A 26,541-nucleotide genomic window follows, 5' to 3' on the forward strand; every position below is an offset into this window, starting at 1 on the left:
TCGGGAATCTGGGGAATTTGCTAAGATGTGTGAGTGGCTCCTCCTCCTCTGTTTCCAGCCCCTCCGTGGTGGCTGGCACCACCAGGGGCTGGCGTGGAGACCCAAGGGTGGAGGGCAGGGCAGGTGCTTCCCATGCCGCTGGGCCGTAGGGGTGCCTGGGTTGACGTGGCACTGGTTCTTTCTGCGGGTGGAGGGCAGCTGTCCAGTCTGCCTCACCGACAGCTGTGGTTTGCAGTGCCCCGGGACTGCACTCCTGAGCACGCCCCTCCACCCACTGCTGCTGGAGCCGCCTGTGGCCCAGGCCCTCTGGCTCCCCCACCCGAGGCTGGAGTGCACAGAGCTGGGTTGAGCCTGAGCCTATGCTGGCCAACGGGGGAGGCAGATGGGGGGAGCAGGCCAGAATCCCAGTGACCTGGGGTCCTGGTGCAGTGTACACACCTGGGCAGGTGACTCTAGCACTGTTTGCCAGAACCCTCTGTATGGAGAGAGGGTCACGTAGCTGCCCTTTGGCCTGGCTTTGTAGGGAGGCTAATGTCGAATCACCCTGTAGAGCATTGTCGGCTCTTGAGGACGGTGCCACGTCTCTAGTGAGGGGGGCTGTCATTGCAGTGAGCGGGGCCACACCCTCCCCAGGAGAGAGCACTGCACTTCGTGTGGCCAGACCCACACGTCCAGCCTGCCTCTGTCTTATATAGTCAGACCCGCATGTCTAGCCTGCCTCTGTCTGTGTGGTCAGAGGCGCGTGTCCAGCCTGTCTGTCTGGGGCCCTGGGCCTGTTGTGTTTCTTGTCCAAATGCTCTGTGGCCTTGCCATGGAACACCTGAGCCAGACTGTTTTGCTCAGCCCTTGCCCATCTCTGGAGGCCTCTGGTGTGTTTTTGTCCTTTGAAGAGGCCGCTGTGTACCCGCTGGTGCCCACAGCATGCTTGTTTGTGATCACAGGGCATGTGTGTACCTGCTGGGTGCACTGGGCCTGTGCTCTGCCATCTGCCTGGCATCCCCAGGTGCCCAGGAGAGTGGCAGGAGCTCCCTGTTGGGCCAGCCTCGGAATGAGGATGTTAGCTGGCGGGCGGCATTGTCCTTGCCTGAAACTGTGGGCTGGATTTAGTCACTGAGTCACTGAATTAAGGTGTGGTCTGGAAACTTCCTGTAGCTGTTGGCTGCAGTGCACACCTCGCTGCCAAGAGTGAGGCAGGTGTTCTCAATGCCCGCTGGGAGAGCTGGGGCCTGGGGCTCCCACGGGTCAGGTGCCCCTCTGTGCCCGCAGGTGTCAGCCTCTCAGAGGCACGGAGTGGCTCCCTCCGTGTGTGCGGCATCTCTGTCTCTCTGAAACGTGGGGGCCTGTGCAGAAGAGAAGGTCCTTGGTCACGTGAACCCCAAGGGGCCTTTGGGGCTGTCTCCAGTGGCTCCCGTTGGCCAAAGTGTCACTCACCTGGTAGGGCCTCCTGCTCTCCGTGAGACCAAGCAGCTTGTCCGGCTTTGTCACGGCCCCTCTGGGCTCAGGCGGCTCCGTGCACAGTGCACCCAGGAGCCCAACCTTGCTCCAACCTGCCTGTACCTCCCTCACGCCACACTATTCCTCCCTCCTTACGGTAGGACACGGGCAGGGGTGCTCCAGAGACAGCCACCCGAAGAAGCCACCAGGGTACTTGGGGAGGACTCTGCCCTGGGCCCTGCCTCCCACCCCATGGGGATCGTTCAGGGCCCACCCTGCCCCAACCGCCTGTTCGCAGAGGCAGGCGCGTGCTCCTGCTTAACTCTGTGGGGACCCACCAGCGCCTGAGCGGGGGAAGGGGGCGGGGGGGCCTTGTGGTGGGGGGTGTGGAGGGCCTTGTTCTCTTCGGGCTGCAGCTAGGGGTGGCCCAGCCCTGCCTGCCTACTGACAGCTTTGCGGTGCAGGCTCAGCTCTTCGGGGAGATTAGCAGCCGTCCTGATTGGATTGGCTGTGTCGCAGCCTCGGCAGCCAAGTGTGGGCCCCTGGTCTGGCTGCTCGTGGTTTGATCCTGAGCCGTTTCCTGCTGGTGATCAGTAGCTCCGAGCGTGGCCGGCAGAGGGGCTGCTGGAGTCTCACTCAGCGAGAGGCTCTGAGGCCCGGCTGGGTGTCCTCTGCTGGCGTTGCTGCTGCTCTCTTTGGCCCAGCATCACAGCGGGGAGGCACCTTTCCTCCCTGAGCACTCACGCCACAGCGTCAGGCCTCAGCCGGCCAGAATAGGGAGGACAGCTGGCCTCTCCCCTGCGATGCTGGGGCCGCCCGTCCCCCAGGTGAGGCACAGCTGATGGCACCTGCCATCCCTTGGTGCTGTCACCTGTGCTCCCTAGGGAGGGAAAGAGAGGAGCCGCTTAGCCTTCCTCCTCAAGCCAGGAGCTGCTGAGGTGCTGGCCGCCTCCGATGGGGCCCCACAGAGTGTTGGCCACAGGCCGAGGGCCCTGGGGGCACAGGTGCTGGCCCAGGAGCCTCCGTGGGCAGATGTCTGCATCTCTGGGGTCCTGTGGGACGTGGGTCCCGTGCACTTTGGGTGGTGCCAGTTGGCGGAAGCGTGGGCATGTCAGGCCTGACAGACACTGGTCACAGCCACCCAGGGAGATGACGGCTGGCGCTCTCAGGGTGGCCTCTGCTCCTGTTTGCATCTGGTAGGGTAGGGTTTGGAGCCAGTCAGTGGTTGGGAAACTCCCAGGAGCGATGTTCCCCCTTGGACAATAATCAGGGAGCACAAATAGGCGAGGCTGGTTAGGAGCAGGCCACGCTCACGGCATTGGTCTTCCCCACGGACATGTGTGAGGAACTGGAGGTCTGAATGGCTTCTGTCCCCTGCAGAGCAGCTGTCGGAGAGGGTCTGTCCCCAGAGGCCAGGACCCTGGTCAGTGCCATCCGGGTCACAGGTGTTCTTTTGGCCCCAGGTGTAGGAGGGCAGCGATGCAGGGTCCACACCAGAAGCCGCTCTTGAATCCTCGACCCCCAGGATCAGTGTGAGACAAAGCCCAGGACCTAGGGAGGACCCCACAGTCAGCAGCCGCAGAGACAGAGCCAGGACCGGAGCCCGTCTCAGGGGGCTCCACTCTTGTGTCCCCTGTACCTGCTTCCCTGCCCTGAGGAGGGTGCCCCCAAGTCTGGTACTGCAGAGAAGGCCACCTCGATGGCCCCTTGGTTGTGGCTACTGGAGGGCCTGGGGGACTCCAGTTCTGCGGAGGGGTCTTTCTCAGGTTGGGGGGCCATATCTGGTTGCCAGTGCCTCTCTCCAGCCTTGAGTTCTGGGCTGTGGGAGGCACCAGTGGGTTCCCTTGTCCACAGTCTGTGACCATTGTCCCAGACGTGCTCCTGCATGCCCACTGCTGAGCTCCAGCTGTTCCAGGCTCCGCCACTCCCCAGTCACACATTCGACAACTTGTCCGGCACTGGGCCCCGTAGAAACAGCCAGGACAGGGTCTCAGCAGCCCCGGGGTGGTCCCGGCGGCAGGGGCTGGGCTAAGAAGGACGCGTTGGGCCCTCCGGCTGTCCCTGCTGTGCTTGTTTATTTAAATGTCTGAAGGGCAAACGGCAGAACATCACCTTCTGGTAGCTCTGAATGGTGGGTCCGCGGGCGTTTGTGAGAGTCGCCTTTGTACAGTTTATACATTGGAAGCATTTTTGTAATTGTTAGCAGTAGTCACATGCAGGCGGTTGCATCACCGCAGGGCTGACTGGACTGTGTCCCGGGCAGAGACTGAACACGTGCACGTACTCAACCAGAGCACGCACGCGGGCACAGAGACACGCACGCGTGCACAGATAGTCCTAGGTCCAAGTACCGAGGGGCGGCATGAGTGCCGCCCCATGGAGTGCTGGAGGGGTGACAGGGAGACTGGCCCCTGGTAAGGTGGTCAGAGAGACTGGGGAGCGGTCCACGGGGCGGCCCTCTGAACTGCCCACCTGGCTTCTCAGCAGCCCCTGCTCATGGCCATGGGACTCTGTGGGCAGCTGGGGTCCAGGGTTGGCTTCAAGGACGCCTGGTGGGAGTTCTCGAGTCTGTTCCCTGCCTCTGCAGTGGCCCCTTCCTTTTCGGGAGGTGCAGTCTGCAAGGCCCCTGGAAAAGCCTAGGTGGGGGGCACGGTTCCCTGTCCATGGCAGCTCCCTCTGCCCACTCGGGGGACCCCCCCCCCGGGGCTGTCCACTCACGAGCTTGCTCTGGCCAGCACGTTTCTGGGCAAGGTTCAGTTTCCCTCCTAGCCTTTCTGTTTTCCCCGGACCTGTGGGAGCCGTGCCTAGGGCACCTTGGGAGGATGCCGTACCGTGGGACCTGAACAGGCAGCGGAGGTGGCCGGGTCTTTGGAGGTGCACTTGTTGTACCCAGGAAGATTGGAGAGTTTTTTGTTTTCTTGTTTTGGTTCTTTTTTTTTTTTTTTTTTTTTTTTTTTGGCGGTGGTGGTTTTTGTTTATTCCCCTTTTTGGAGACAAAGTCTCTGTCACTCAGGCTGGAGTGCGGGGGCACAGTCACATAGCTCATTGCAGCCTCCTGGCCTCAAGTGATCCTCCCACTTCAGCTTCTGAGGACCCAGGACTACGGGTGTGTGCTGCCACGCCTGTATAATTTTTAAACTTTTTATAGAGACAAGATCTCGCTTTGTTGCCCAGGCTGGTCTCGAACTCCTGCACTCAAGCGATCCTCCTGTCTCGGCCTCCCAAAGTGCTGGGATTACAGGTGTGAGCCACCGTGCCCGGCCAGAAGTTGGTTTTGAAAGGCACATTTGCCCATGAAAAAAGGAGCAGGCTCTGCTCCAAGCTGTGGCCTGGGTCTGCCCTCCACGCTGAGCGGACGTCCAGGCAGCCTCCGGGCTGGGCATTGAGTGTACTCTGCCGGGAAACCTTGATCGCTCGTGGCCAAAAGGGAGGTGGAAACGTGGAAACTCCTCTGCCCCATCAGACCTTAAATCTCCGTGCGGACAAGGAGGAGACGGCGCTTTGAAGGGAGGAGAGGTAGGGAGCGGTGCTGCAGAAGAGTTCCCAGCGGATGCGGGGCAGGAGGAGGCCCCAGCGCGCCTTTCCCCCTGCAGCTGTGGGAGCTGGGCTCGGCCTGGTCTCTCAACTCATGGAGAGAAGGTGTCAGGTCAGCTCAGCCCCCGCAGAACCTTGTCTCCATTCCTGTGTGTCACGTAGGGGCCCTCTGCAGCCCCCATTCCAGCCGCCCTGGGTGGATGGCTACTGACCCTGGAGCCCCTGCCTGCCTGGGATGCTGGGAGTGTGTGAGCAGATTCAGCGCCAGAGGCCCGGGCAGGCCTGAGAGTCCTTGATCCCAGTGTAATGGTGCATTGCTCGTCCAGGGCCCATCCTCGGAGCCGGTGATTTGGAGTGGTGGCTCAGGACAATGGGGGTGGGTGACGGAGGGCAGCCTTGGCCTCTGCTCTCCCTCCACCCCCCATCCAAGATCTGAATGCTGACCCAGCCTTGACACCAAGGTGGCTCTTTGGACTTGCTTGGTTTCCGAACTGTGTGTGGGGAAGCAGCGTCGGCTACCGTCATCACCATGGCAACACAGGCATTGATTTTTTTCCGTTGGTTACTCCCGGCCACATTCCGTTTTTGCCTTTTTTGTAGGTGGGAGAAGAACTCTACTTCTCCCAAGGAGAAGCTGGTGGCTGGAGGGCAGCAGAGAGAAGGGGCGGGAGCAGGAGCCACCCCCGAGGTGGCATCCCTGGGCTCTGGGTCAGCACTGGATCTGGTCCTGTGGCCCCTCTGGGGGCTCTGACAGCAAGCTGTCCTGTCAGCCCCCGGCCTGTCCTTCCCCGTGATGAGCGCGCTCTGTTCGAGCCCTGCCCAGGTGGGTGGTGATGAGCTCTTGAGGTGCCTTTGGGCTCCAGAAGCCACGAGGATATTTGAGCGTTGTGGATATCTACTTCAGAAGGCTCCGGAAGGTGATGCATGCTCGCGGCCAGGTTGGAGCAGCTGACCTCTCACACAGAGCCCCTTTTGTGCCCCCTGAAGCAACAGAAATACCCAGGAAACGAGTGTTTCTGTGCCCTCGGTATCCGCTGGCCAAAAAGAGCACGCTGATCACTCGGTAGCAGCGCCCATCACGTCCCTGAGCCTCTGTTTCAGGGACCCAAGTCCAGCTCCCGGAAGACTCAGGGCGAGGGTCAGATGCCTTCTCTGCACCCTCCCACACCGCCGCGAGCTGTTCTGGCTCCCACACTGCCATCCGAGCTCTGTCCAGGCGGCAGCCGAGAATTGGAGCAGTTCCCACGCCAAGTAGGGCCTAGTGGGTGGCCTGTTCCCTCCTCCAGTGCGGCACACACAGGCGCCGTAGCATGCAGGTCTATGCCTGTGCAGTCTGGGGCATCTTGTTACATTTCCTTGCTGCCCTCCCTCCATCTCTTCCGTGATCTTGCCCACCCCTCCCCCTCTGCTTCCGCCGCCCCAGCCCTCCCAGTCTCCTAGTCTCCTGGGCCAGCATTGTGGCTGTGCTGCTCCTGTTGCTTCTCCGTCACCGCGCCCAGGCAGGCTAGGGTTCCCTGTGGGCTGTGGCTGCCATGCCCTCCCCAGCTGGCTCCAGCCCTCTGAAGCTCGAGGAGGGTGGGCTGGGTCACCTGCATTCCACCTGCCCGAGGGCTGCCACTCCCTTTTCCCAGATGGCTGGAATGCCCCAGGGCAGAGACCTCCTCAGGCTCCACCTCGGTCCACAACAATGTTCCTTGATTCCCTCCAGCTTCCTGCTCCTTCGGCTCCTCCTGCACAGCCTGGCCTGACTCATGTAATCAGGGAACAAGAGGAGCTGTCCTCGGCGTCCCTATGTCCATGCCTCATGGCCGCCTGAGCACTTCTCAGGGTCCAGTGGAAAACTCTCCTGCCCAGTTTGACGCCCACACTCTTCAGTTTCACCTTGGTGCCAAGAGCAGATGCTCTGCTCTGGGCCCCACCTGGGCCACAGCCTCCCAGCCGTCTCCTCGTCCCCACCCTGGACTGGCATTTCCTGAATTCCTGGCCCCTGTCCGAGAAGGAGGGTGCCTTCCTGGGAGAGCTGTGGCTGGTGCGGACCCAGGTCCGTGGGGTCTTCCACCTTTGCAGACACCTGAGCCCAGAGGCCCCTCCTCCCACTCTGAGCACAGGCGGGCGGACGCTGTCTGGCAGCCTCTGCTTTTCTTTCGTTTTTCCTGACCTCTTCACCCAGCATCCTCTGCTTAGAGGTGGGTGTATGAGAAGGGACCATGGGTGTTGGGGTGGGGCTGTCTGCTGTTGGCAGGTGAATGTACCCCCAGTCCTTGCTCTGGGGCCAGGCTGTCCTGTGGGCCTCACGGACCCAGTTATCTGTGGTCATGAGCCTGCACCTTACTGATTTAATCCCAGGTGTCAGGTACGAACATGCACGCTTCCCTGATGAGAAAGTGGCATCTGGCCTGGAGTCCCTTCCCACAGCCCTGAGTATTGGGCGCCTGTCACCTCCAGGACATCCCCCAGCCAACAGATAGGTGGCAGGTGGAGGGTTCCTGCAATGGAGCCCTGGTGGCCCCAGTGGGTTGAAGCTCCCTTCATAGGTGGCATGGGGCCTTCCATCCCCATAACCCTCCAGTGGCCCCTCCCCGTTTCAGGGCTCAGCACCCCTGCTTCTCAGAGATCGAAGCCGCCATCTTGGACCTTCCCCACCGCTGTGTCCCAGCCTCCTGTGCAGTCTCTTGGTTAGCCAGGAGTTTAGAGCTTTTACCACCTGGGGTGCCTTTCAGATCCTCCGACCTCTTGGTTTGTAGGAGCACCAGGCCAGGATGGGGAGATGGAGGCGCTGTGCTGTTCGCCTCACCCTGGGCTCAGCCAGGGCTGCCAACCTTCTTCATGGGAGCGATCACCAGGCGCGTCTCCTCGGGCCGTGCTTTGGTAGAAATGATCTTTTAACTGGCAAAGCGGAGTGTTAGCTGAAATCATCATGACATGGCTGTTTATGCTCCATTTGGGATTCGGAGTCGAGCATTTGGGGACCCTCGGGCAGGGTCTGAGCTGCTGTTTGCCCTCACAGATGAGGATAAGGGTCTGCACAGATCTGCCTGCAACACCAGCCTGCAAGCATCCGAGGCCCAGGCTCCCACCTCCCCCAGTCTTTTTCACTGTGTCTGAGATTCATGCTTCCTCTCAGCCTCTTGTCATTCGCAGACTATAAGAACATGTTGTATTTTCTGGAGTAAGAAAAGTCTCAAATCTTTAAAATGCCACTGTTGTGAAAGCCGAAGTGCGAGGGGCTCTTCTAGGTTAAAGGACTGAAGACGCCCAGAACCCCAGAGGAAGGGTGAGAGTCCTCCGGGCGCTGGCAGGCGCCAGGTCCTCGTCACTCACAGGGAAGCCTGCGTGTGACTTGTCTCAAGTGCTGATGGAGCCGTCTTCCAGGAGGTGGAATGCTGATTTGTTTTCCTAAAATGAGAGAGACTAAAGCCACGCGCCAACCCAACACAGCAGGGCCCTCGAGGAGACCCTGGATCAGGGAGGAGCCTGTCAATGGCATCATCGGGCCATTCGGGAGCATGGTGTGTGCTGATTAGAAGAGGGTGCGTCTGTGGTAACCTTCCTGTGTGTCAGAACGGAGGCGTGATGATGAGGCAGAAGGTCCTTGCTCTTAGGACACAGCTGGAGTATTGGGGGCAGGGGCAGCATCACATTGATGTCTGCAGTTGAGTCTCAAGGGGCTGAAAAAAAGTGCCTGTGTCTGTGTGCGTGCACAGATGCGTGTGAGTGCCTGTGTGTGCAAACACGGATGTGTGTGAGTGCCTGTGTGTGTGTGACACGGATGTGTGTGAGTGCCTGTGTGTCTGTGTGCATGGGTGCATGTGGGTGTCTGTGTGTGCATTCACAGATGCGTGTGAGTGCCTGTGCATGTACCTATACATCGCAGAAAGAGTGTTGAAGCCATTGTGGCAAAGCGCACCACCAGGGAACCTCAGCAAAGTGAATGGGTGTTTGCTGTACTCTTCCTGCAACTTCTCTCCAGGTTGGAAAGGTTGGGCTGGGAGAAGAAGAATGTAGTTCTGTCTTCTTCTAAACCCCAGGGAAGAATGGGCTTGGCAGAGTCATGACTGACAGTGCTTTCTGTCTCCTTCACCTTCCCACTGTGTTGAGCCAGAGCCATTCGTGGGAACCCCTGGGTGTGGTTGTGAAGCCGGCCTCGGCTCAGCTCACCCGCAGAGCCGTCTCCAGCCACATTCATTCCGGCTGTGCCCACGTTTGGCGTTGGGGGAAACTTCCTGGTGCCTGTTATTTGAAGCTGGCGGCCAGGTCGGCGCCTCTGCTTGGTCTGGGGCATCTTGTGGCCCGTCCTTGCTGCCCTCTCTCTTCCGGGACTACCCTCACCTCCCTCCTCACCCCTTTCCCTCTGCTTCCAGCCTCCCCGGCCTTCTGAGTCTCCTGGGCTCAGCAGATGACCACCCAGGGCATCCCCAGTTCCGCCTCAATCTTTGAACCGTGTGAAGCCATCAGAAGGAGCTCAGCCACCACGTCGAGTGGGCTGCCTTCCAGTGGGCCTCTTGTCCTGCCGTGCCGTCTTCAGGGATGAGCGGTTAATCCTTCTTGTTCATCTGCTCACTAGACACAGCTGCGTCAGAGCAGTGCCTGCCTCCTTGTGGTCCTAGCCTTGTGGTAGCTCCTGTGAGAGTGTCCTGAGTGACCCTCTCCGAGGACCCTCCCTCCATCTGCCTTTCTTGCTTTTAACCCTTTCAGTGCTATGCATATCACCACACTCCCTCTGTGCCCTTCTCTCTCAGGGAGGGGCCACTTGGAACCCTAGGGCAGCCTTTGGTGGGCCTCAAGTCCTGCTCCTCCCCTCCGTGGGCACATTCGGGCCCCCGGTACTGCCCAGCCTTTGCACTGGCCAGCCCTGGGTTCTCTGTGAGGCCAGCCAGGCACTGCCACCTCTGTCCTGACACAGGTTCTGCCAGGGTCTGTGCATACTTTTGAGGGTCTGCTGGGAATTTTTTTTTTTTTTGTAGTGGTGGTGAATAAAATACATAAGGCGGAGAAGCAGAAGCGACCGCACCCGGGTGTTCCCTCTTGTTGGTAATCCTGAGGTTTGGTGGAAACCGGCTCCTGCTCGGGTCAGGAGGCAGCGAGGCAGACGCTCCCCAGAGTACAGCCCGAGAGGCCTGGCTGCTTGGCTGGGGGCAGCGCTGAGTCTCAGGTCCTGCCGGGAGGCACAGTCCTTCCAGAATCAGCCCCTGTTACCATCTGCAGCTTAACTCATCTGAGTCTTGCTTTATCTTCCCCGTGAACCAGGTCCAGCCTGAGGCAGAGAGGAGATGGCAGGTGGACACCTGGGAGGGCTCACTGAGCTCCGCCTCGCCATCAGGGGAGGCCCCATCTAGGTTGTGGAGGATACTTGAGAGAGCCTCGACGTTCTGACCTCCCAAAACGTCAAGGGTGCTGGCAGCGGGTGAGACCCCACAGTTTGCTCTGCTCCCCGGGGCTCTGCTTGCCAGGAGACGTTTTGGCTGTAAGCAGGCGAGAGCACCTCCAGAACGCACATCAGGAAGACAGATGGTGTGCAGGTGGGGCTCCGGGCTGCCATCCCCTGAAGCTGCTTCTGAAGAGCTGTTGTCGCAGCAGCTCTGTTAGAACAGGCCACACGGGAAACAGCCCGCACCTCTCAGTAGATGCCGAGAGAAACGTCTGGTGTATCCATAGGGTGAAATTATATTCAGCCATAAAGGAGGACAGGCTGGGCGTGGCTCATACCTGTAATCCCAGCACTTTGGGAGGCCAAGATGGGGAGGATCACTTGAGGCTGGGAGTTTAGGACTCACCTGGGCAACACAGTAAGACTGTGTCTCTGTATGGAAAAAAAAAAGGACATTCTGTGGCTGAGTGCAGTCACTTGCACCTATAATGCCAGCACTTTGGGAGTCCACTTGATCCCAGGAGTTCAAGACTAGCCTGGGCAACATAGACCCCATGTCTACAAAAGTGTTTTAGAAATGAGCTGGGCATGGTGGCACACCCCTATAGTCCCAGCTCCTCGAGAGGCTGGGGCCAGAGGATCCCTCGAACCCAGGAGCTGGAGGCTGCAGTGAGCCATGACTGTGGCACTGCACTCCAGCCTGGTGACAGAGTGAGACCGCTGTCTCTAAAAAGACAAGAAGGAGAATCTGAGGCAGGCTACACCGTGGATGGAGCTTGAAGACATTGTGCCCAGGGAGAAAAGCCAGACACACAGGGTCCTGTATGATTGCAGTGATGTGAAGGGTTGGGAATAGGCCACTCCACAGACTGGTTCCCTGGAGCTAGGGAGCAACTGCTGGGGGCCATGGGTTTCTCTTCGGGGTGATGAAAATGTCAGGGCGGTCGGTTAGCTCAATTGCTGAGCTCATGGTGCTGATGCCACGGTCGTGGACTCAATCCCCGCCCCAGCCACAGTCCCAATTTCTTGGCTGGGTGCGGCGGCTCACACCTGTAATCCCAATACTTTGGCGGGGTGGGATGGGTGGATCACCTGAGGTCAGGAGTTTGAGACCGGTCTGGCCAACATGGTGAAACCGCATCCCTACTAAAAATACTAAAATTAGCTGGGGTTGGTGGCAGGCGCCTGTAGTCCCAGCTACTCAGGAGGCTGAGGCAGGAGAATCTCTTGAACCTGGGAGGTGGAGCTTGCAGTGAGCCGAGATCGTGCCACCGTACTCAGCCTGGGTGACAGAGAGACTGTCTCAAAAAAAAAAAGGTAAAAATGGTGAATTTTATGTTATGTGAATTTTTCCCAATTAAAAAAAAAAAAAGCCCAATGTTGGGAGGACAGATGCTTGGGCTTCCTGCCCGTCTTGAGGCTGGTGGTGCTGAGCATGCAGGTGGCTGGGGTGCGGGTGCCGTCTCAGGTGCGAGCCAGGCACTGTGGGTGCGGGTGCCGTCTTGGGTAGGAGCTGGGCACCGTGGGTGCGGGTGCCGTCTCGGATGGGAGATGGGTGCTGTGGGTGCGGGTGCCGTATTGTGTGGGAGCCGGGTGCCGTGGGTGCAGGTGCCATCTCGGATGGGAGCTGGGCGCTTTGGGTGCAGGTGCTGTCTTGGGTGGGAGGTGGGCATTGTGGGTGCAAGTGCCATCTTGGAGTTGGGTGCTGTGGGTGCGGGTGCTGTCTCGGGTGGGAGCTGGGCATGTATGCGGCAGTTGGTGTCATCTCGGGTGGGAGCTGGGCGTCTGCCTTCCTGAACTGCAGCCTCCACTCCTCTCTGACTGTGCTCTCCGCTGCTCCTGGCTGGCAGCAGATCTTGAGGATGCAGCCTCTGGAAGCCCTCAGGGCTCCTGAGTTTTGGGGTGTTTGACCTCCAGCCTGCTCAGCCCCGAGTCAGCCTCGAGCTGTAGGGGTGGCAGGTCCCTCTCCTGCAAAGTGGGGTGACAGTCCCATGCAGGTCGGGGTAAGACCTGCGGGGAGCAAGACCGGGCTCAGCCTTCAGGAGAGATCGAGGGCTGTCGTGGGGTCTCACCAAGCTCTGTTGGGATTCCAGAAAGGAGCTGGGGACTCAGCAGATGGAAAGGCCCCTCTCCGCCAGGTGCTGCCCCCAAGCAGAACCGACTCGAGGACAGAAAGATGCTGGCCGGGCACGCCTGGGGCCTGGGCTCTGCAGCCTCACCTGACTCAGGTGCTGTTTTCTCTGCTGGGGAGCAGGGGCCCCAGCCAGGTCCTGAGGTAGCCCTGTCCTCATCACTGCGCTCAGCCCGTCCACAGGAGGCTGGGCTCCCCAGTCAGTCAGTCCCGTGGAGCGGGTTTCAGTCTTAGCCTGGCGACCGCCCTGTCCAAGGTGGAGGTGGAGCTGGTGGGGTGAGGCCCACGGTGACCCCAGTGCGGACCGGCTGCTGCTTCACTCATGGCAGTCCATTGGTAGATGGTTGAAGAAAGAGAGGCCTCATTTTCAGGATGCCTGTGTGGTTTTTAGACTTTCATCCCAAAGGAAACACATCGCCCGTGACTCCCACATGTGCTCCCTTTCCTGCCCTCCGGTGCTCCTTCCCCTCCTCACTCCGCAGCACCCCTAGGCAGCCCTGGGCCAGTGGTGTGAGCTGCCCAGAGCTGGTTGACCCATCGGCCTGGGTGCGACACCGCTGCACTCCCACACCTACATCCTGAGGCGTGGCCACCTGCTGTCCATCACCCCCAGCACCCCAGATCCCTGGATCCTTCCGACGGTGATGGCCCTGCCGGTCTGTTCTGGCTCACGTGCTGTGTGCCCTGGCCCACTGGCACTCAGCTTACATTTGAACCTCGTCTTTTGAGTTAAGGACCCACCTGTGCTGTGGACGAGATGTGGCTTCCCAGTGGGTGGGTGGCATCTGATAGGTGAGGCTGCTTCGGAAGCCTGGTAGACTGTCCCCCAGCAGGGTGGGCCTGGATAAGTCTGCCTGCCACATGGGAGGGAGCGTGGAGAGATGAAAAGATGAGGGAGCCCAAGAACACAAGGCCTCACGTCTCACCCCAGGGGAGGCTCTCGATGGCTCTGACCTTGCTACTCCTTCTTCAGGCCCCTGAAGGACACAGGGAACTGCAGACAAGACTTAGTTGCTCAGCAGAACTCATTACCCCTACCGGTGCCTCTCACTGCTGATCTTAGGGTCTTGGAATTCCTTAGGGGTCTGGTGCTTTACGTGGGAGCTGTGTTGGGCTGACCGTCCCTCCAGCCGGCATCAGAGCACCCCGGGGGTTAAGCGCTGGTGGCTGCACACACAGTCATACTCCCGGCAGGGGCGCCTGCAGCACCTCGGGGGTTAAGCGCTGGTGCCGGACACATTCACACTCCATGCCCACGTGGTTTCCTGCAGCTGCTTGTAAGATGCAGTTTAAAAATTCAACGCGTGGGATGATTTTGTGCAGCCGCCGCTCGAAGCTCAGGGCGGGCACACGCCTGGTCTGTGCAGCTTTGCCTGGGCCTCCCCTGCGTGCGCGCCAGCTGCAGTGTGGGGCTGGGGGCTCGGGCTGGCGGGGATGCTGGGGTGCACAGTTGAGTGTCGCAGCCACACGGGTGGGTGGTGATGATCGTCACCTGACCAGAACCCCCTGAGAAGCTCCACATATTTTTTTTTCTTTTTGGATTCAACAGTCCGTTTTTAAAAAGATTTGCTGTTCAATGTTGTCTTCCAGATGTTCCTCTTGAATCCATTCTGTGTAGCCTTTTAAGGGAATACGTGCTTATTATTTGGTCTTGACATTAACTTATAATTTAGGGCTGCAGAATGTGGCGAGAGCCAGGCACGGTGCTGCATGCCTTTGATCCCAGCTACTTGGGAGGCTGAGGCGGCAGGATCCCATAAGCCTAGGAGTTGGAGACCAGCCCGGGTGACATAGTGAGACCCCCATCTCTAAAAATGAAAAAAACGGAATATGGCAAGAGCCATGCAGAGTTCAGCTGAGTTGTCTCGGGCCTTTTGCTTCACCTCTTTGTGAACTTGCAGGCCCCCACCCCAGGATAGGGGGCCGGCGACCTCGCAAATGCTGGGTGCTTGTGGGCACTCTGGGGCTGAGTGGACACTGGCCAGGGCTCCTGTCCCATGTGGTGCTGATGGCGGGGGTGGGTCTCGGACTCTGCTGATGAGTGTCAGGGCTGGGTCCTGGAACCCAGGCTGGCTGCACCTCTGTGGGGGCTTCTAGGGTGGCTTGCCAGCCCCGTGGGCTGGTGGTGTGGACACCTGCTGGCCTTGGTGACCATGTCTCAAATGGGATCACAGCTCCGTGGGAGCTCTGGCAGAGGGAGGTGGGAAGGCCGTGCTCCTGTATCTTCGAGGCCTCGACCCCTCAGCTCCTCTCTGCCCCCATCTTTGGTGGAAGCAGGTGGGGATGCAGCAGTGTGGTGAGGCCCTTACAGAGTGGTGGCTCAGGCCCACATCAGGGTAGCCCAGACACCTGTGCCTCTGGGGCTGCCCCCACAGGTGGACTCCAGCCGGGTGTCGTCGATGTCCAGGCTGGAAAAGGCCTCTGATGGCCGCTCACCCCTTTGCCGCCACGACTTTGATTTCTTTTTTTTTTTTTTTTTTTTTTTTTTTGAGACGGAGTCTTGCTCTGTTTCCCAGGCTGGAGTGCAGTGGCGTGACCTCAGCTCACTGCAAGCTCCGCCTCCCGGGTTCACGCCATTCTCCTGCCTCAGTCTCCCGAGTAGATGGGACTACAGGTGCCTGCCACCACGCCCGGCTGATTTTTTAAAATATTTTTAGTAGAGACGGGGTTTCACCTGTGTAGCCAGGATGGTCTCGATCTCCTGACCTCGTGATCCACCCGCCTCGGCCTCCCAAAGTGCCTGGATTACAGCGTGAGCCACTGCGCCTGGCCTCACGATTTTGGTTTCTTAATCTGCATTTTTGCTCAGGGGCCGAGGAGACATCAGTGTCCCCAAGTGCTGCCTGTGTGTCCCCAGGGCCCTCAGTGATGGCAAGGTGAGCCCAGGCCTCCGTGCACCAGGGTGGCTGCCTGGTGAGCCGATCCCATAGGGCCAGGCCTCCTCAGACCACTATGCTCCTCTGGGGCTCAAAGTGGAGATGTTGGGTGAAGGTCTCAGAGGTGCTGTGGGTCTGCAGCCTGGGTAGTGAGGCGTCTTGGAGTCAGAGCGGCCTGTGCCCAGCGCGTGCCCATGGGTGTGCCCCAGAGGAGGTTTGCACGCTGTGGTGTGGAGTCTGCAGACTGTCTGCCTGGCCTGAGGTGGGAGGGTCGAAGCTCTTGGGTCTCTGTGAACGAGAGCCGGATGTGTGAAGACGTATGTTTGCGCTCACTGCCACTCACTGTCACGCCTGGGGTGAGGCGCACACGGGCTCTTCCTGTCTCTTGCCTTTGCAGAGACTCAAGGTCCGTCCCAAAGATGCCAGGCGTGCTGTGCATTTGAGGTCTGGAGTCCCTTGTCATTCTAGAATTTTCTGTTTCCTCTTGGTGTCCCCTTTCCACCCTCCCTTCTGGCCCTGACGCCCCTGGGGCCCTGTTGCCTGTGGTCACCGGGCTTCCCTGGGTGGCTGTCAGCCCAGAGTGGGATGACGGTGGTGACTGCGGGCACCTGACCCCCTCCCCTTCCTTCTGCTGTTCTTCCCAGGAGACGTTCTTTTCCAGATGGCTGAAGTCCACAGGCAGATCCAGAATCAGCTGGAAGAAATGGTGAGTCCCACCCCAGCGTGGCCCTGCGAGGAGGGGCAGGTGCAGTGGGAGAGCTGGTGCCGGAACAGTCCAAGCTGTCCAGCCACACTCAGAGGCAGGGAGGGACCCTGGCTCAGGACACAAGTCATACTCCAAGGAGGACGTCGGAGAAAAGGGCACGGGCCAGACCGGGGCCGCATGCTTCGCTGCCACCACAGCCGGCCACGACACGCTGGGCTCCAGGGAGAGTCCTGGTCGCAGCCCCAGCCAGACCCCACTCCTGCGGCTCACAGGCATCAAGGCAGACTTCCCCGGCCTCTCCGACTATAAGCAGAGGCAGACCCCGGACAACCAGAGCACGTTGCTGGCGGCTGGTTTGCGGCATCCTGTCTAAAGCCAGGGGTCTGATCCTGGTTTCAGTTCGGGTTCAGGGACCCTGCGACCTCTCGGCCCATGTCGCAGTGATCCCCAGCATGGGACAGCAGAGGAAGCAGGGGACAGCTGTTTCTGTTGCCCTTGTGAGAAACGGAGCCCTTGTGGCTGTCGGAGGCGAGATTGTCCCACGTTCCAGACTCCTGTTCAGCACTTGCTCCTGCAGCTCCCTGGCTCCATAGGGCGCACCTGGCCATGCAGAGCCACGGCCCGTCAGTCAGGGGGAGGGGCTCCTACACAGCCGGGACACCCGGGGTCTCGTGACCGTCTGCCCTAGCCCTGCCCCGCCTCCTGTTCTGGGTCCATGTGTTGGAGCTGACGGCTGATGTTTTCTCTCCATGTCCAGCTGAAGTCTTTTCACAATGAGCTGCTCACGCAGCTGGAGCAGAAGGTGGAGCTGGACTCCAGGTACCTGAGTGTAAGTGCACCCTGGCTGTGCCTGCTGGGGCCCTGTGCCTGGGCTCCAGCTCTCCTGAATGCCTGTCACTCCTTCCCTCGGCCTGAAGGCTTCCCACTTCCCCTGAGCTCCCTGTCCGCGTGGGCCCCAGCTCTGACTTCATTGTCCATTTGGGACCGAGTGCCCCTGGTGTGCCCCAAATGCAACCTGTGGGTGAACCCATTGCCTCTGATGCCCCATGTGCCCAGTTCATGCCTTGGCTTTGACCACTTGCAGTGAAGCTGGTGCCTGACTCTGCTGCCCGGGAGTGCAGGAGCTCCTTCTCTGGCCTCTGCAGTTCCCTGGGCTCTCGGCCCGTCCTGCCCCACTGCCACTCCTGTCGGCTGGCAAGAAGGCTTGGGCCTGAGGCGCTGCGTGAGGGTTTGAGAGTCATCCCTGGCTCTCCGTGGTGGGCGGGAAGGGTGGGCCTTGGCCAGTTTTTCAAAGTCTGATTTTCATCTTCGGGGACCAGAGAGCTGCCATGGGGTGGGGTGGGGTCGGGCTGAGGGCTCAGTTGCGCTCTCCACAGCTCTGATTTGCCGCTGAGCACGCGCAGCCAGAGAGCAGGCGTCAGGGCTGCCAAGGGGAACCTGCTGCGTTGGGCTCATGGACCTTGGTTTTGTTGCCGGGGGGACCCTGCTGCACTGGGCTCATGGGCCTTGGTTTTGTGTTTTATTGTTTGACTCTCAGGCTGCGCTGAAGAAATACCAGACTGAGCAAAGGAGCAAAGGCGACGCCCTGGATAAGTGTCAGGCTGAGCTGAAAAAGCTTCGGAAGAAGAGCCAGGGCAGCAAGAATCCTCAGAAGTACTCGGACAAGGAGCTGCAGGTAGGCCTGCCACCCCCGCTGTGGTGCCTCTCGCTTCACCTTGGGACTGCTCACCCCTCAGACCTCCTCGTCCACGGGGAGTGGACAGCAGCCCCCCGGGTGGGATCAGACAGAGGCAGGCTGTGTGCCCCGGTAGACCTCAGGAGCAGTGGGCCCGATGCCCCCAGGCCAGCGGGATGGTCCGCTCCACCTGTGGGGCTCTGTCCTGCTCTCTGCAGCCTTCCAGGGTCGCTGGAAGGTTCTTGGCCAAAGGAGCAGAAACCCAAATGGAGTCCTCCCACCTCTGTTCCCCTGATCCCTGCCCAGGAGTCAGGTCCCAGTCTGTTCCTCTAAGGAGTCGGGTCCTAGTCTGTTCCTCTAAGGAGTCGGGTCCCAGTCTGTTCCTCTAAGGAGTCGGGTCCCAGGCTGTTCCTCTAAGGAGTCGGGTCCCAGTCTGTTCCTCTAAGCGGCTGTGGCCGCCGCCCACAGGGCTGGCCGCTCAAGGGCAGGTGGTACTTCAGGTTCCTCGAGGGAGCGGCCTCGGTGTTGTTTCTCTCACCGTCCCGCCAGTGTCACCGGGGTGCTGCATGCTGAGTGGGCTAGGACTTAAGATGGCCTCGCCGATGACAGGCACGGCCTGATGTGTGTACACCGGAACCTGGATGGTGCCTGGCACAGGCCAGACCCAGAAACCCCTCGCCCACTTGCTGGGGTCATAGTGATACAGATGAGAAGGGGACACAAAACAAGATGCCCAGTCGTTTGTAAAAGAAACAACAGGAAAAACCCTGGCCAGTCACCCAGGTAGAAGCTTCTGGGCTGCACCCTGGGGCGGGCAAGGTGTGGCTGCGGGTGAAGCCCGGGCCTCCAGGCCGCTCCCTTCCTGCTGGCAGTCAGGTTTTCAAGCCTTGGCAAGCCCCGCACACACCTGCCCGTGTGCGTGTGTCTGTGTGTGTGTGTGCCACCACCTCCTTGATGCCAGATGTGGGTGTTCATGAATGGCTGTGGCCTCACCCTGGGACTGGAGGCCGGTGCCTGCTCAGAGCCTGTGCCGCGCTCACTCCTTGACTGCAGGGAAGCCAGGCAGGTCTGCCCATACCCTGCAGGCCAAGCTGGAAGATTTCCAGTGTGGGGTCGCCTGGTGGAGCAGGATTGGCCCCAAAGGAGAGGACGGGACTGGGCCAGGGGCAGATGAGAAGAATAAGTGAACGTCTGTGGAAACAGCCATATGGGGGTCCCTCGGGTGCCCACTGCTGTCTGCAGCCTCCCACTCCGGCACGCTTGGTGCACAGTTGAAGGGACGCGACTCAGGCCGTTCTCTAGGCGCCCTCCCCTCTCCAGCCACCTCTTCCTGTGTCCCCAGCCTTTGTTTCGATGCTGGTTTTCACTCCAGGTAAGCTGTGATGGGCCTTGTGATCCTTTCTGTTTTACACTCTGGGCAGGCTGCAGTGTTGGGTCTCTCCATGATGGGCCCATCGTGGAGGCCTTAGTATTCCCGCCTGAGGCTGCCGCAGCGAGCCTGCCTGCAGCTGTTTCTGCGCACAGATCCCGAGCAGTGGGAATGGGGAGTTGAGGAGGAGAAAGAGGTATTTGTTGGCGGACCCTACGTCTGTTTTTCTTTTCCTCCCACCTTGGACCATTTTGCAACTTTGCTTTCTGAAGACAAGCAGCGGACGGCGCCCCCGCGGCCTGGAGGGCCGTAGCTTCCTCCCGGCAGGCCAGGGCAGTGCAGGTGTGAGCCACCCCTGAGCACCCAGGCTGGGTGTGAGAGCGTGTCTTAGAGGGAACTTTCCTGGGAATGTCCCCGGCTTGGGGTTCTGGAGATGGGGATACTGAGGCCAGCCCACTGAGGGCTCAGCTGCCTGCTAGGGTCCAGGGACCTGAGCTCTCCTCTGCTCTTGAGGCACTGTGGGGTTTTTGCTAACGGCCTTATTAAGATATAATTCACGTCACCAGCAGTTCACCATTTCGCGGGCACAGCCCAATGGTTGAGTGTTTGCAGCTGTGCGTCCATCACTCAGTCCATTTTAGAGCACTTTCCAGTCAGCAGTCACCCCTGTGCCCCTGGCTCCACCAGTCAGCAGTCTGCCATCGGCCTCCGTAGACTCGCCTGTTCTGGAATCCCACAGCGTCCGACCTTTGGTGCCTGGTGGCTCACGTGGCGCGGAGGGTTCTCAAGGCTGATCGTGCAGTAGCCTGCGCCAGTCTCCTCCCCTCTTACTGGGGGCCAGCGTTTCTTCCTTTTCGTGGCTCAATTGCGTTCCATCGTATGGGTACTGGAGGCTCCGCCCTGCTCAGGATGAGGGCCCTCTCCCTGGCACAGCCGGTATTGTCCTGTGGCTGGGCTCACTGGCAGCCGGAGATCATGGCAGGGTAGCATAGGGCTGGGCAGAGGCAGAGGCTAGGGGCTCTTGGAGCCACCCCCCTCCCTCCTGCAGTCTGGAGCCAGAGGCCTGAGGCCCCCACGCAGTCATCCTGGCCCTGCCTCACCAGCTCCCTGGTTTCCAGGTGCCCTGCCTCCCTCTGCCAGGCCTCTCCCTTGAGGAGGGCGCTGACCACACATCCGGCCTCCTCCTGCCCTCCACGCTGCTCTGCCGTGGGCCCCGGGTGGTGGGATTTACTCTGGAGGCTGTGTGTGCACAGCCAGCTCCTCAGCCCATCCCGCATGGGGGGTTTGGACCACCTTCTTGCTGATGGTTGGTCCGTTTGTTTGCTGCGTGTCCTGGCACTTGGGGTCTGTTAGGGACCATGGTGGTGCCTCAGGGGCCCTGGAGGCAGGTCCCATCTGTTCGTCCCACGGGGGCTGCGAGCCACCTCCAGTGCCTCAGCGGACCCTGCGTTGACTGGCCCGAGGGTCCCCTGATTTGCAGCTACAGGGGGCTGGACCTTGCGGTGACTCAAGGGGCCTTGGCCCTGCTTCAGTGCTGTGGTCCACGGTCTGGGCAAGGGGCTGCCAGTGGGTGCCCCAGGTGCTGTGAAACATTTGATAACAGAACTAAGGTGGTGGGGCTCACCCTGGGGCCCCTTGAGTGCCCTTCCATGGTAAGTCAGGTGACCCAGTTTTGGGAGTAAGCCATGGCACCTGTTCCTCAGGTGGGGGACACCCGATGGCTGCTACAGTCGTCACAAAGCTCCCCCTCATCCGCAGGAGGGCAGGGGAAGGGGGAGGGGGTCGTAGCCCTCCAGGCTGTCTGTGTCCTTATGGGCCAGAACCAGGAGCCCGGCAGGGTTCTGAATGAGGGCAGCGTTCCTGTCTGTGGCTGTGAGTTGCCAAGGCAAATGGTCCCCACAGCACCTGTGAGTGGGTCTGGGCGAGGGTCATGTGGGCAGGGAGGGCCGGCAGGGCTCCGAAGCGTGTGGTGGGTGGAGGCTGCAGTGGGTGTGAGGTAAGGTGGCCCAGCAGCTCCCCTGGAAAGGCTTCTGCCACCCGGTGCAGAGACGCTTGGTGAGCCTCATCTTCCTGGCCTCCCAGGGCGCCTCCTGGGAGATGTACGAAGCTGGCCTTTCTTCCCAGGTCCCAGGGGCCCTGCTGTGGCTCCCCAGCCCTGGCTGAGTGACCTCCTTTCTCCAGAACTTGCAGCTGCTCTTCTCCACTCACCAGAGGACCTGTGGGTGGCCCCAGGCTGGCCTGTCCCCACCCGGGCACAGCCTCAAGGCCCTGGTGTCAGGCTTAGGCTTGGATCTGTCTCTGTCCCTTAACGGGTCACGTGGCCACAGCAAGCACCAAAGCTTCTCTGAACCTCAGTTTCCCTGTTTGTGAGGGGGAATGTCCTGCCTTTCTCCGTCTTCTGAGCACTGACAGGAAGGGCTGTGGACCTAGGACAAGCTGGTGTCGACCTTCTCACGGTGCCTGCGTAGGGAGCTCTCCTGGACCGACCTCTGCCTCTGTTCCTACCCATCCACCTGACCTTCCTCTGTTAATGGGAAACGGGGCTGCAACTCTTAACCACACAGGTGTTTTATTTTTGTGATTTTTCCTCAGTCACCGAGTTCCTTTGGGAAGGGCTAGGTCTCGTATTTCTTCTGCATCCCACTTGGTGCCATGCACAAACGGGTCATGCAGCAGATAGCTAGTAAGTGCTAAGTGGTTTCAAAACAACATTTTGGGGTGGGAAGCAGAGGGAGCCACGGCCCAGTGTGCTTTCTGCTCCCTAGTGGCCTGGAAGCCCAGGAGGCCAGGCTGGGAGCCGTCAGCATGCCCGGCCCCACATCTGAGTTTGAGGGGGTGGGGCACTTGGTATGTGACTGCGCACACCCCCCACTGAGCTGCAGGGAGGCTGCTGCCACCATCCTGGGGTGAGTCCTGGGATGAGTGCCGGGCTGCCTGGCTGGGATGTGCTGCCGGCCCCACTGGGGTGTCTACTTTAGGGTGTAGCTGCTGGGGGCCCAGCCGTTGCACGTCCTCTCCACTTCTGAAGAGCTGGGGAGCTGGGCTGGCTGGCCCCACCCACTTGTGCAGCCCTGCCCCTCCAGTGCCCTCCACCCTGCCCTCACTTGTGTGGACCCACCACTTGGAGCAGGAGGCCCTGCCCCTCCAGTGAGCCCTACTCCCCTTATGTGGCCCCACCCCCAAACACAGGCCTCCTAGCTGGGCCTCACTCCTGGCCTGCCTGTCAAGAGCTACTGTCCTGGGGCCTAGAATGTCAGCAAGGTCCTGGTGGTCACAGGGAAAGGGCCTGTTGGAAGCACTCTTGGGGGAGAAGCAGAGGCCTCTTCACTACTGGCCTCTCCATTCCTAAAGCGGTTGGTTGCTTTCCAGCTGTTCTGCAGACCAGCCCAGTAGCTGCACCCCACGCTGGGGGCAGCCCAGGGGTGTCTACCCAGAGAGTACGGCTCATGGTGCTGCCCTGGAGATCCCTGCTTTGGTCCTTGGGCCCGCCTGCACCCAGCTCTTCTAGCTGCCTCCAGTGTGTGCCCTGTGGGGTCACTGGCAACCGTAGCAGTTGTCCCCAGTCCTGAAGACCCTGGGAGAGGCAGATGTGCCCACGCCACTGGGGTGCGGGGCAGGAATCTGGCCCATTCGGGCTCCTGGGGCTGCCTTCTTGAGCAGACGGGGGGCAGCTGGGCTGCTGGAAGTGGAAGTGACGCCGTGTAAGGGTGGCCTGAAGCCAGCGTCCAGCCAGGGGCGTGTGTAGCAGAGCAGAGGCCTCCGCGCGGTTCCCAAGCTGTCCCTGCCGTAGAGGCATTTCCCTTGGAGACTCTAGTGCCCCTGGGGAGGCCCTGCATGTCTGTCACCTGGCAGTCTAGAGCTGGCTGGGGCCTGGCCGGTGGTGCAGCCGAGTGGGCAGTGCGTGCAGGTGGAGGCTGTTTAGGGAGCTCCGCGGGCTGGACGGGTGCCCCCGTCCATGGGGGTCCCCCACCTCAGCTGCCGCTGATGAAGGGGGAGGTGGTGCTGGTGCCTGACTCTGGTCTTTGTGGGTGCAGCATGCTGTGTCGTTGTCAGATGTGGGTTCCCTCAGCGACCCAAGGGCTGGGTGTCTCGAAGTGATTGCTGGGGTCCCCGGTGGGCTCAGAAACCTGTCGCCAGCTGCACCCCACCTGAGCTGCGTGTGCGGAGCGCTGGGCTCCTGGGAGCTGTGAGGCTGCCGGGCAGCAAGGCTGGGCCCGTGGCACGTGTGAGGGGCAGCTTCATGCTCCAGGGTGCCCATGAGGCCGAGGCCCCCGATGCACACTGCCGTCTCCCACTGCCAGGCTCATCATGAGGCAGTGGCCGGGCCTGCCGCCTGAGCTGAACCAGGGACACACCACACCAGGCCCTGGGGGCAGAGGTGGGGCTGCAGGGAGGGGTAAGCAGGAGGTCAGCCAGGCCCTGCCCCAGAGAGACAGGTAGAGTGGGTTTCTCTGTCTGCCTGCCAGGGTGCCCTCGAGTGGGGCTGGGCCGGGGAGCCTCCCGTGTTCAAGAACTGCGTGTAATTGAGATGGTGTTTTGGGATTTCCATGAAAAGAAGTAATTGCAGTTATAGGTCAGGGCACCGGAGTCAGGAAGCATTTGGGGCGTTTGTTAACTAGGACAGGAGAGCTTACGTAAGGGGGTATGTACAGCCTGCTGGGCCAGCGGTGCCTTCACTCCCCGGTACTGTGGTCATTGCCACGTTTGCTGGACCAGGTGCTGATAGATGTGCCCATCCGTGTGGAGGGGACGGTCTCCATAGCACACGGGACACGGTGGACACGCTGGGGCAGAGGACACCTTCTCTGTGATTTATCAGTGCGTCCGCGGGGCGGGGTCACAGCTTGGTCCAGCCCCTCCTCAGAACAGAGGGGTGTGGCCATCTCCACAGGGCCCGGAATGGGGCCCAGAGCAGAGCCCAGCCTGTGCCCACCCCTCAGGGGCATGGAGCAGGGCACGGGGGACATGTCCACATGCCCCATCCTGCAGCTGGAGCTCAGGGTGGGAGGGGAGTGGCCCACCTACTCCCTGGGCTGGGCTGTGGGCACAAGGACCTGAGTGTGGGGAGGAGAGCCCCCGCCCACTGGATGCAACTTGTCCTTCCTGAGCCGTGTGCACTGAGGGTGGGGCAGACCCAAGTAGTGTTGGGGCCTCAAAAGTTGGTGCTTGTGCTGGGAGTGGTGTGGGGCAGGCCAGGCCCCTGCTCAGAATCGCGCTGGGCGTGGGCTCGACCCGCTGGCCCTGGGATGACCCTGCTCAGCCAGCTCTGGAGGCTTCCTCAGCAGCCTGAAGCTCCTGCTGCAGAGGAGGGCGGCGCTGCCCTGCCCTGCCCACTCACCGCCTCCTGGGACTTTTCTGGGCAGAGATGCCCGGGGCTACAAGGAGAGCCAGGGTTTCTGCTGGGTCACCTTCCCCTGTTCCCTTTCTGAGATGATGGGGGAGAAGGCAGGTGAGACAGGTGCAGCCCTCGCTGGCCAGTCGTGAGTGAGGAGGGAGAGATGGCCCTGTGTTCTTGGGGATGCTGCCTCCCAGAGACCATGGGGGCTCCAGAGCACCCGCAGGATCATCCTGAGGGTCCTGGGAAGCGGCACTGGCGCTCTGCTCGCTGTAATGCAGGGGGCCAGTGGGGGGCATTGGTGCCCCCAGGATCCTCCTCCGGTGCCCCGTCTCTGGGTGTGCCAGGCCGTAGCCCGGATTGAGGTCTGAGAAAGGGGAGAGATGCGTGCTATTTAAAGGGGTGTATAATTAACACAGCAGAGACAAAGCACCCTCGTTCAGATCTTCAGAGACGATAATAGCAGGGCCAGCGATCGCCAGCATGGAGTCTGGCGATGTGCAGGGGGGTGAAGCCCGTCCTCGTTTTAGCAAAGCTCTTCAGAGCTAAAGGCTGTTTGTGGCCAGGCCCCCCGTGAGGGCAGCCGTGTAGCCGTGTTTCTCTGGAGTAACATCACTGAGGGGTCTTACCAGGAAAAGCGGGCGTGAGGAGCCAGCAGCCATGGAGCCCTCTCAGGGCTTCTACACCAGCAGCTGACGCGGAGACCCTCAGTGTCCCCGGGGCCAGGGCAGCCAGGGGTCGAGCAGTCCGCTTCCCCAAGCCTCAGGGCTGGGCCACTCGGGCATCTTAGCCCCCACTTCTCCTGCATCTTGCCACCCTTTGCTGGGTCTTGGGGACAGCTTGGTCTGTGGTCCTCCAGCCCGTTTGTGTGTCCAGCCCACCCGTGTGGACAGCAGCAGCCTGCTCTCTCCTGTGCCCATGGGCATGTGCTCACCAGACTGTCCATCCCAATAGCAAGCTATGGGTCTGTTGGGACCTGTTGTTCCTGGGCACCCTTTGCCAATCTGCTGAAAGCTCTGGGCCTTTTTCCCAGGAAAATGGGGACCCTCAGGGCTCATGGATCCCTGATCCTGTCAAAGAGCTCCCTTCCTGAGGATCTTCCTGTAATGCCTTCCCCGGGGAGTGGAATAACCAGCTTTTCCACCTGCCACCAGGGCCGGAGGGTGCGGCTCACCCTCTGCTTAGCCCAGCCCAGGCCTTGCTCAGAGCACATGTGTTCAACGTGAGATTTGAGGGCCCTCCCGTCTCCTGAACCACCTGCCATGGCTGCCCTCCCTCCTCTGGGTACTGTGCCTGTCAGCCCGGGAGGCCTGGTCAGCGGGTTTTGAAGCAGCCACTGGCTGCAGCCAGCAGGTGGCCAGTGATCACGTGCTACTTGAGGCAGCTGATTCTCACCCCACACACCACAGCTGACCGGTCTGCAGCCGCATCCTTTCGAGTAAGTGTTGCCCATGGTGACAGCTGAAGGCCAAGAATTACGTTCTCATTCATACGCTACAGGGGACCTGGGGGGCCGCATGCGATTTTTAAGGAACGTGGGAAAGCTGCAGCAGCCGAGGCGGGTGAGGTAAACCAAAGCCGCCTTGGTTTTTTCTGGAACGCCCCTCCCCCACTCTGAGTCACCGCATGCTGCGGAGAGAAGAGATGTGTTCTGATCACTTTTGTCTTCTCTGATCACGGGGCCGTTCAGCCCAGGGTGACTAAGTGGGAGCGTTCGGTGGGTCTTAAATGCTTTCAGCTGGGTGTTTCCATAGTGCTGTCGCCATGGCACCCAGCTAAGCACGCAGCCGGTGGCTCAGCGGCAGGCGGGGGCTGAAGGGGGCTGGCCACTGGGACCGCCTGTCCATGGGGCAGGCTCAGGGCGGTTGTAAATGGCCGGCTGCCAGGTTGGAGGTGCAGACCAGGCCGTGCTCTGTCCTCTGCACTTTCCACCCAGCTCGGACGTGCCCCATGCAGGGCATCCCTGTCCAGCAGCAGGTCAGAATTGGTCGGGCCCTGCAGCGCTGACTGCCACCTCCTCTCTTCCCCTCCTCCCTTCCCCTCCTCCCCTCCTCCCCTCCCCTCCTCCCCTCACTCCTCCCCTCCTCCCCTCCCTCCTCCCCTCCTCCCCTCC

The 26,541-nt window shown here is 60.6% G+C and overlaps 1 protein-coding gene across 4 annotated transcripts in view; it reads left to right on the plus strand.

The window, feature by feature from the left end:
* Positions 1-26,541, plus strand: part of BAIAP2 (BAI1 associated protein 2) — an 82,888-nt gene that overhangs the window by 30,849 nt on the left and 25,498 nt on the right. For all 4 annotated transcript variants that reach the window (XM_025361483.1, XM_025361481.1, XM_025361482.1 and 1 more), the window contains 3 exons: positions 15,988-16,049; positions 16,807-16,878; positions 17,587-17,724. In XM_025361483.1, the coding sequence (XP_025217268.1) occupies positions 15,988-16,049; positions 16,807-16,878; positions 17,587-17,724 (272 nt within the window). The remainder of the gene's footprint in view (positions 1-15,987; positions 16,050-16,806; positions 16,879-17,586; positions 17,725-26,541) is intronic.

The sequence above is a fragment of the Theropithecus gelada genome, chromosome 16, assembly GCF_003255815.1.
Source record: "Theropithecus gelada isolate Dixy chromosome 16, Tgel_1.0, whole genome shotgun sequence".
Lineage (NCBI taxonomy): Eukaryota > Metazoa > Chordata > Mammalia > Primates > Cercopithecidae > Theropithecus > Theropithecus gelada.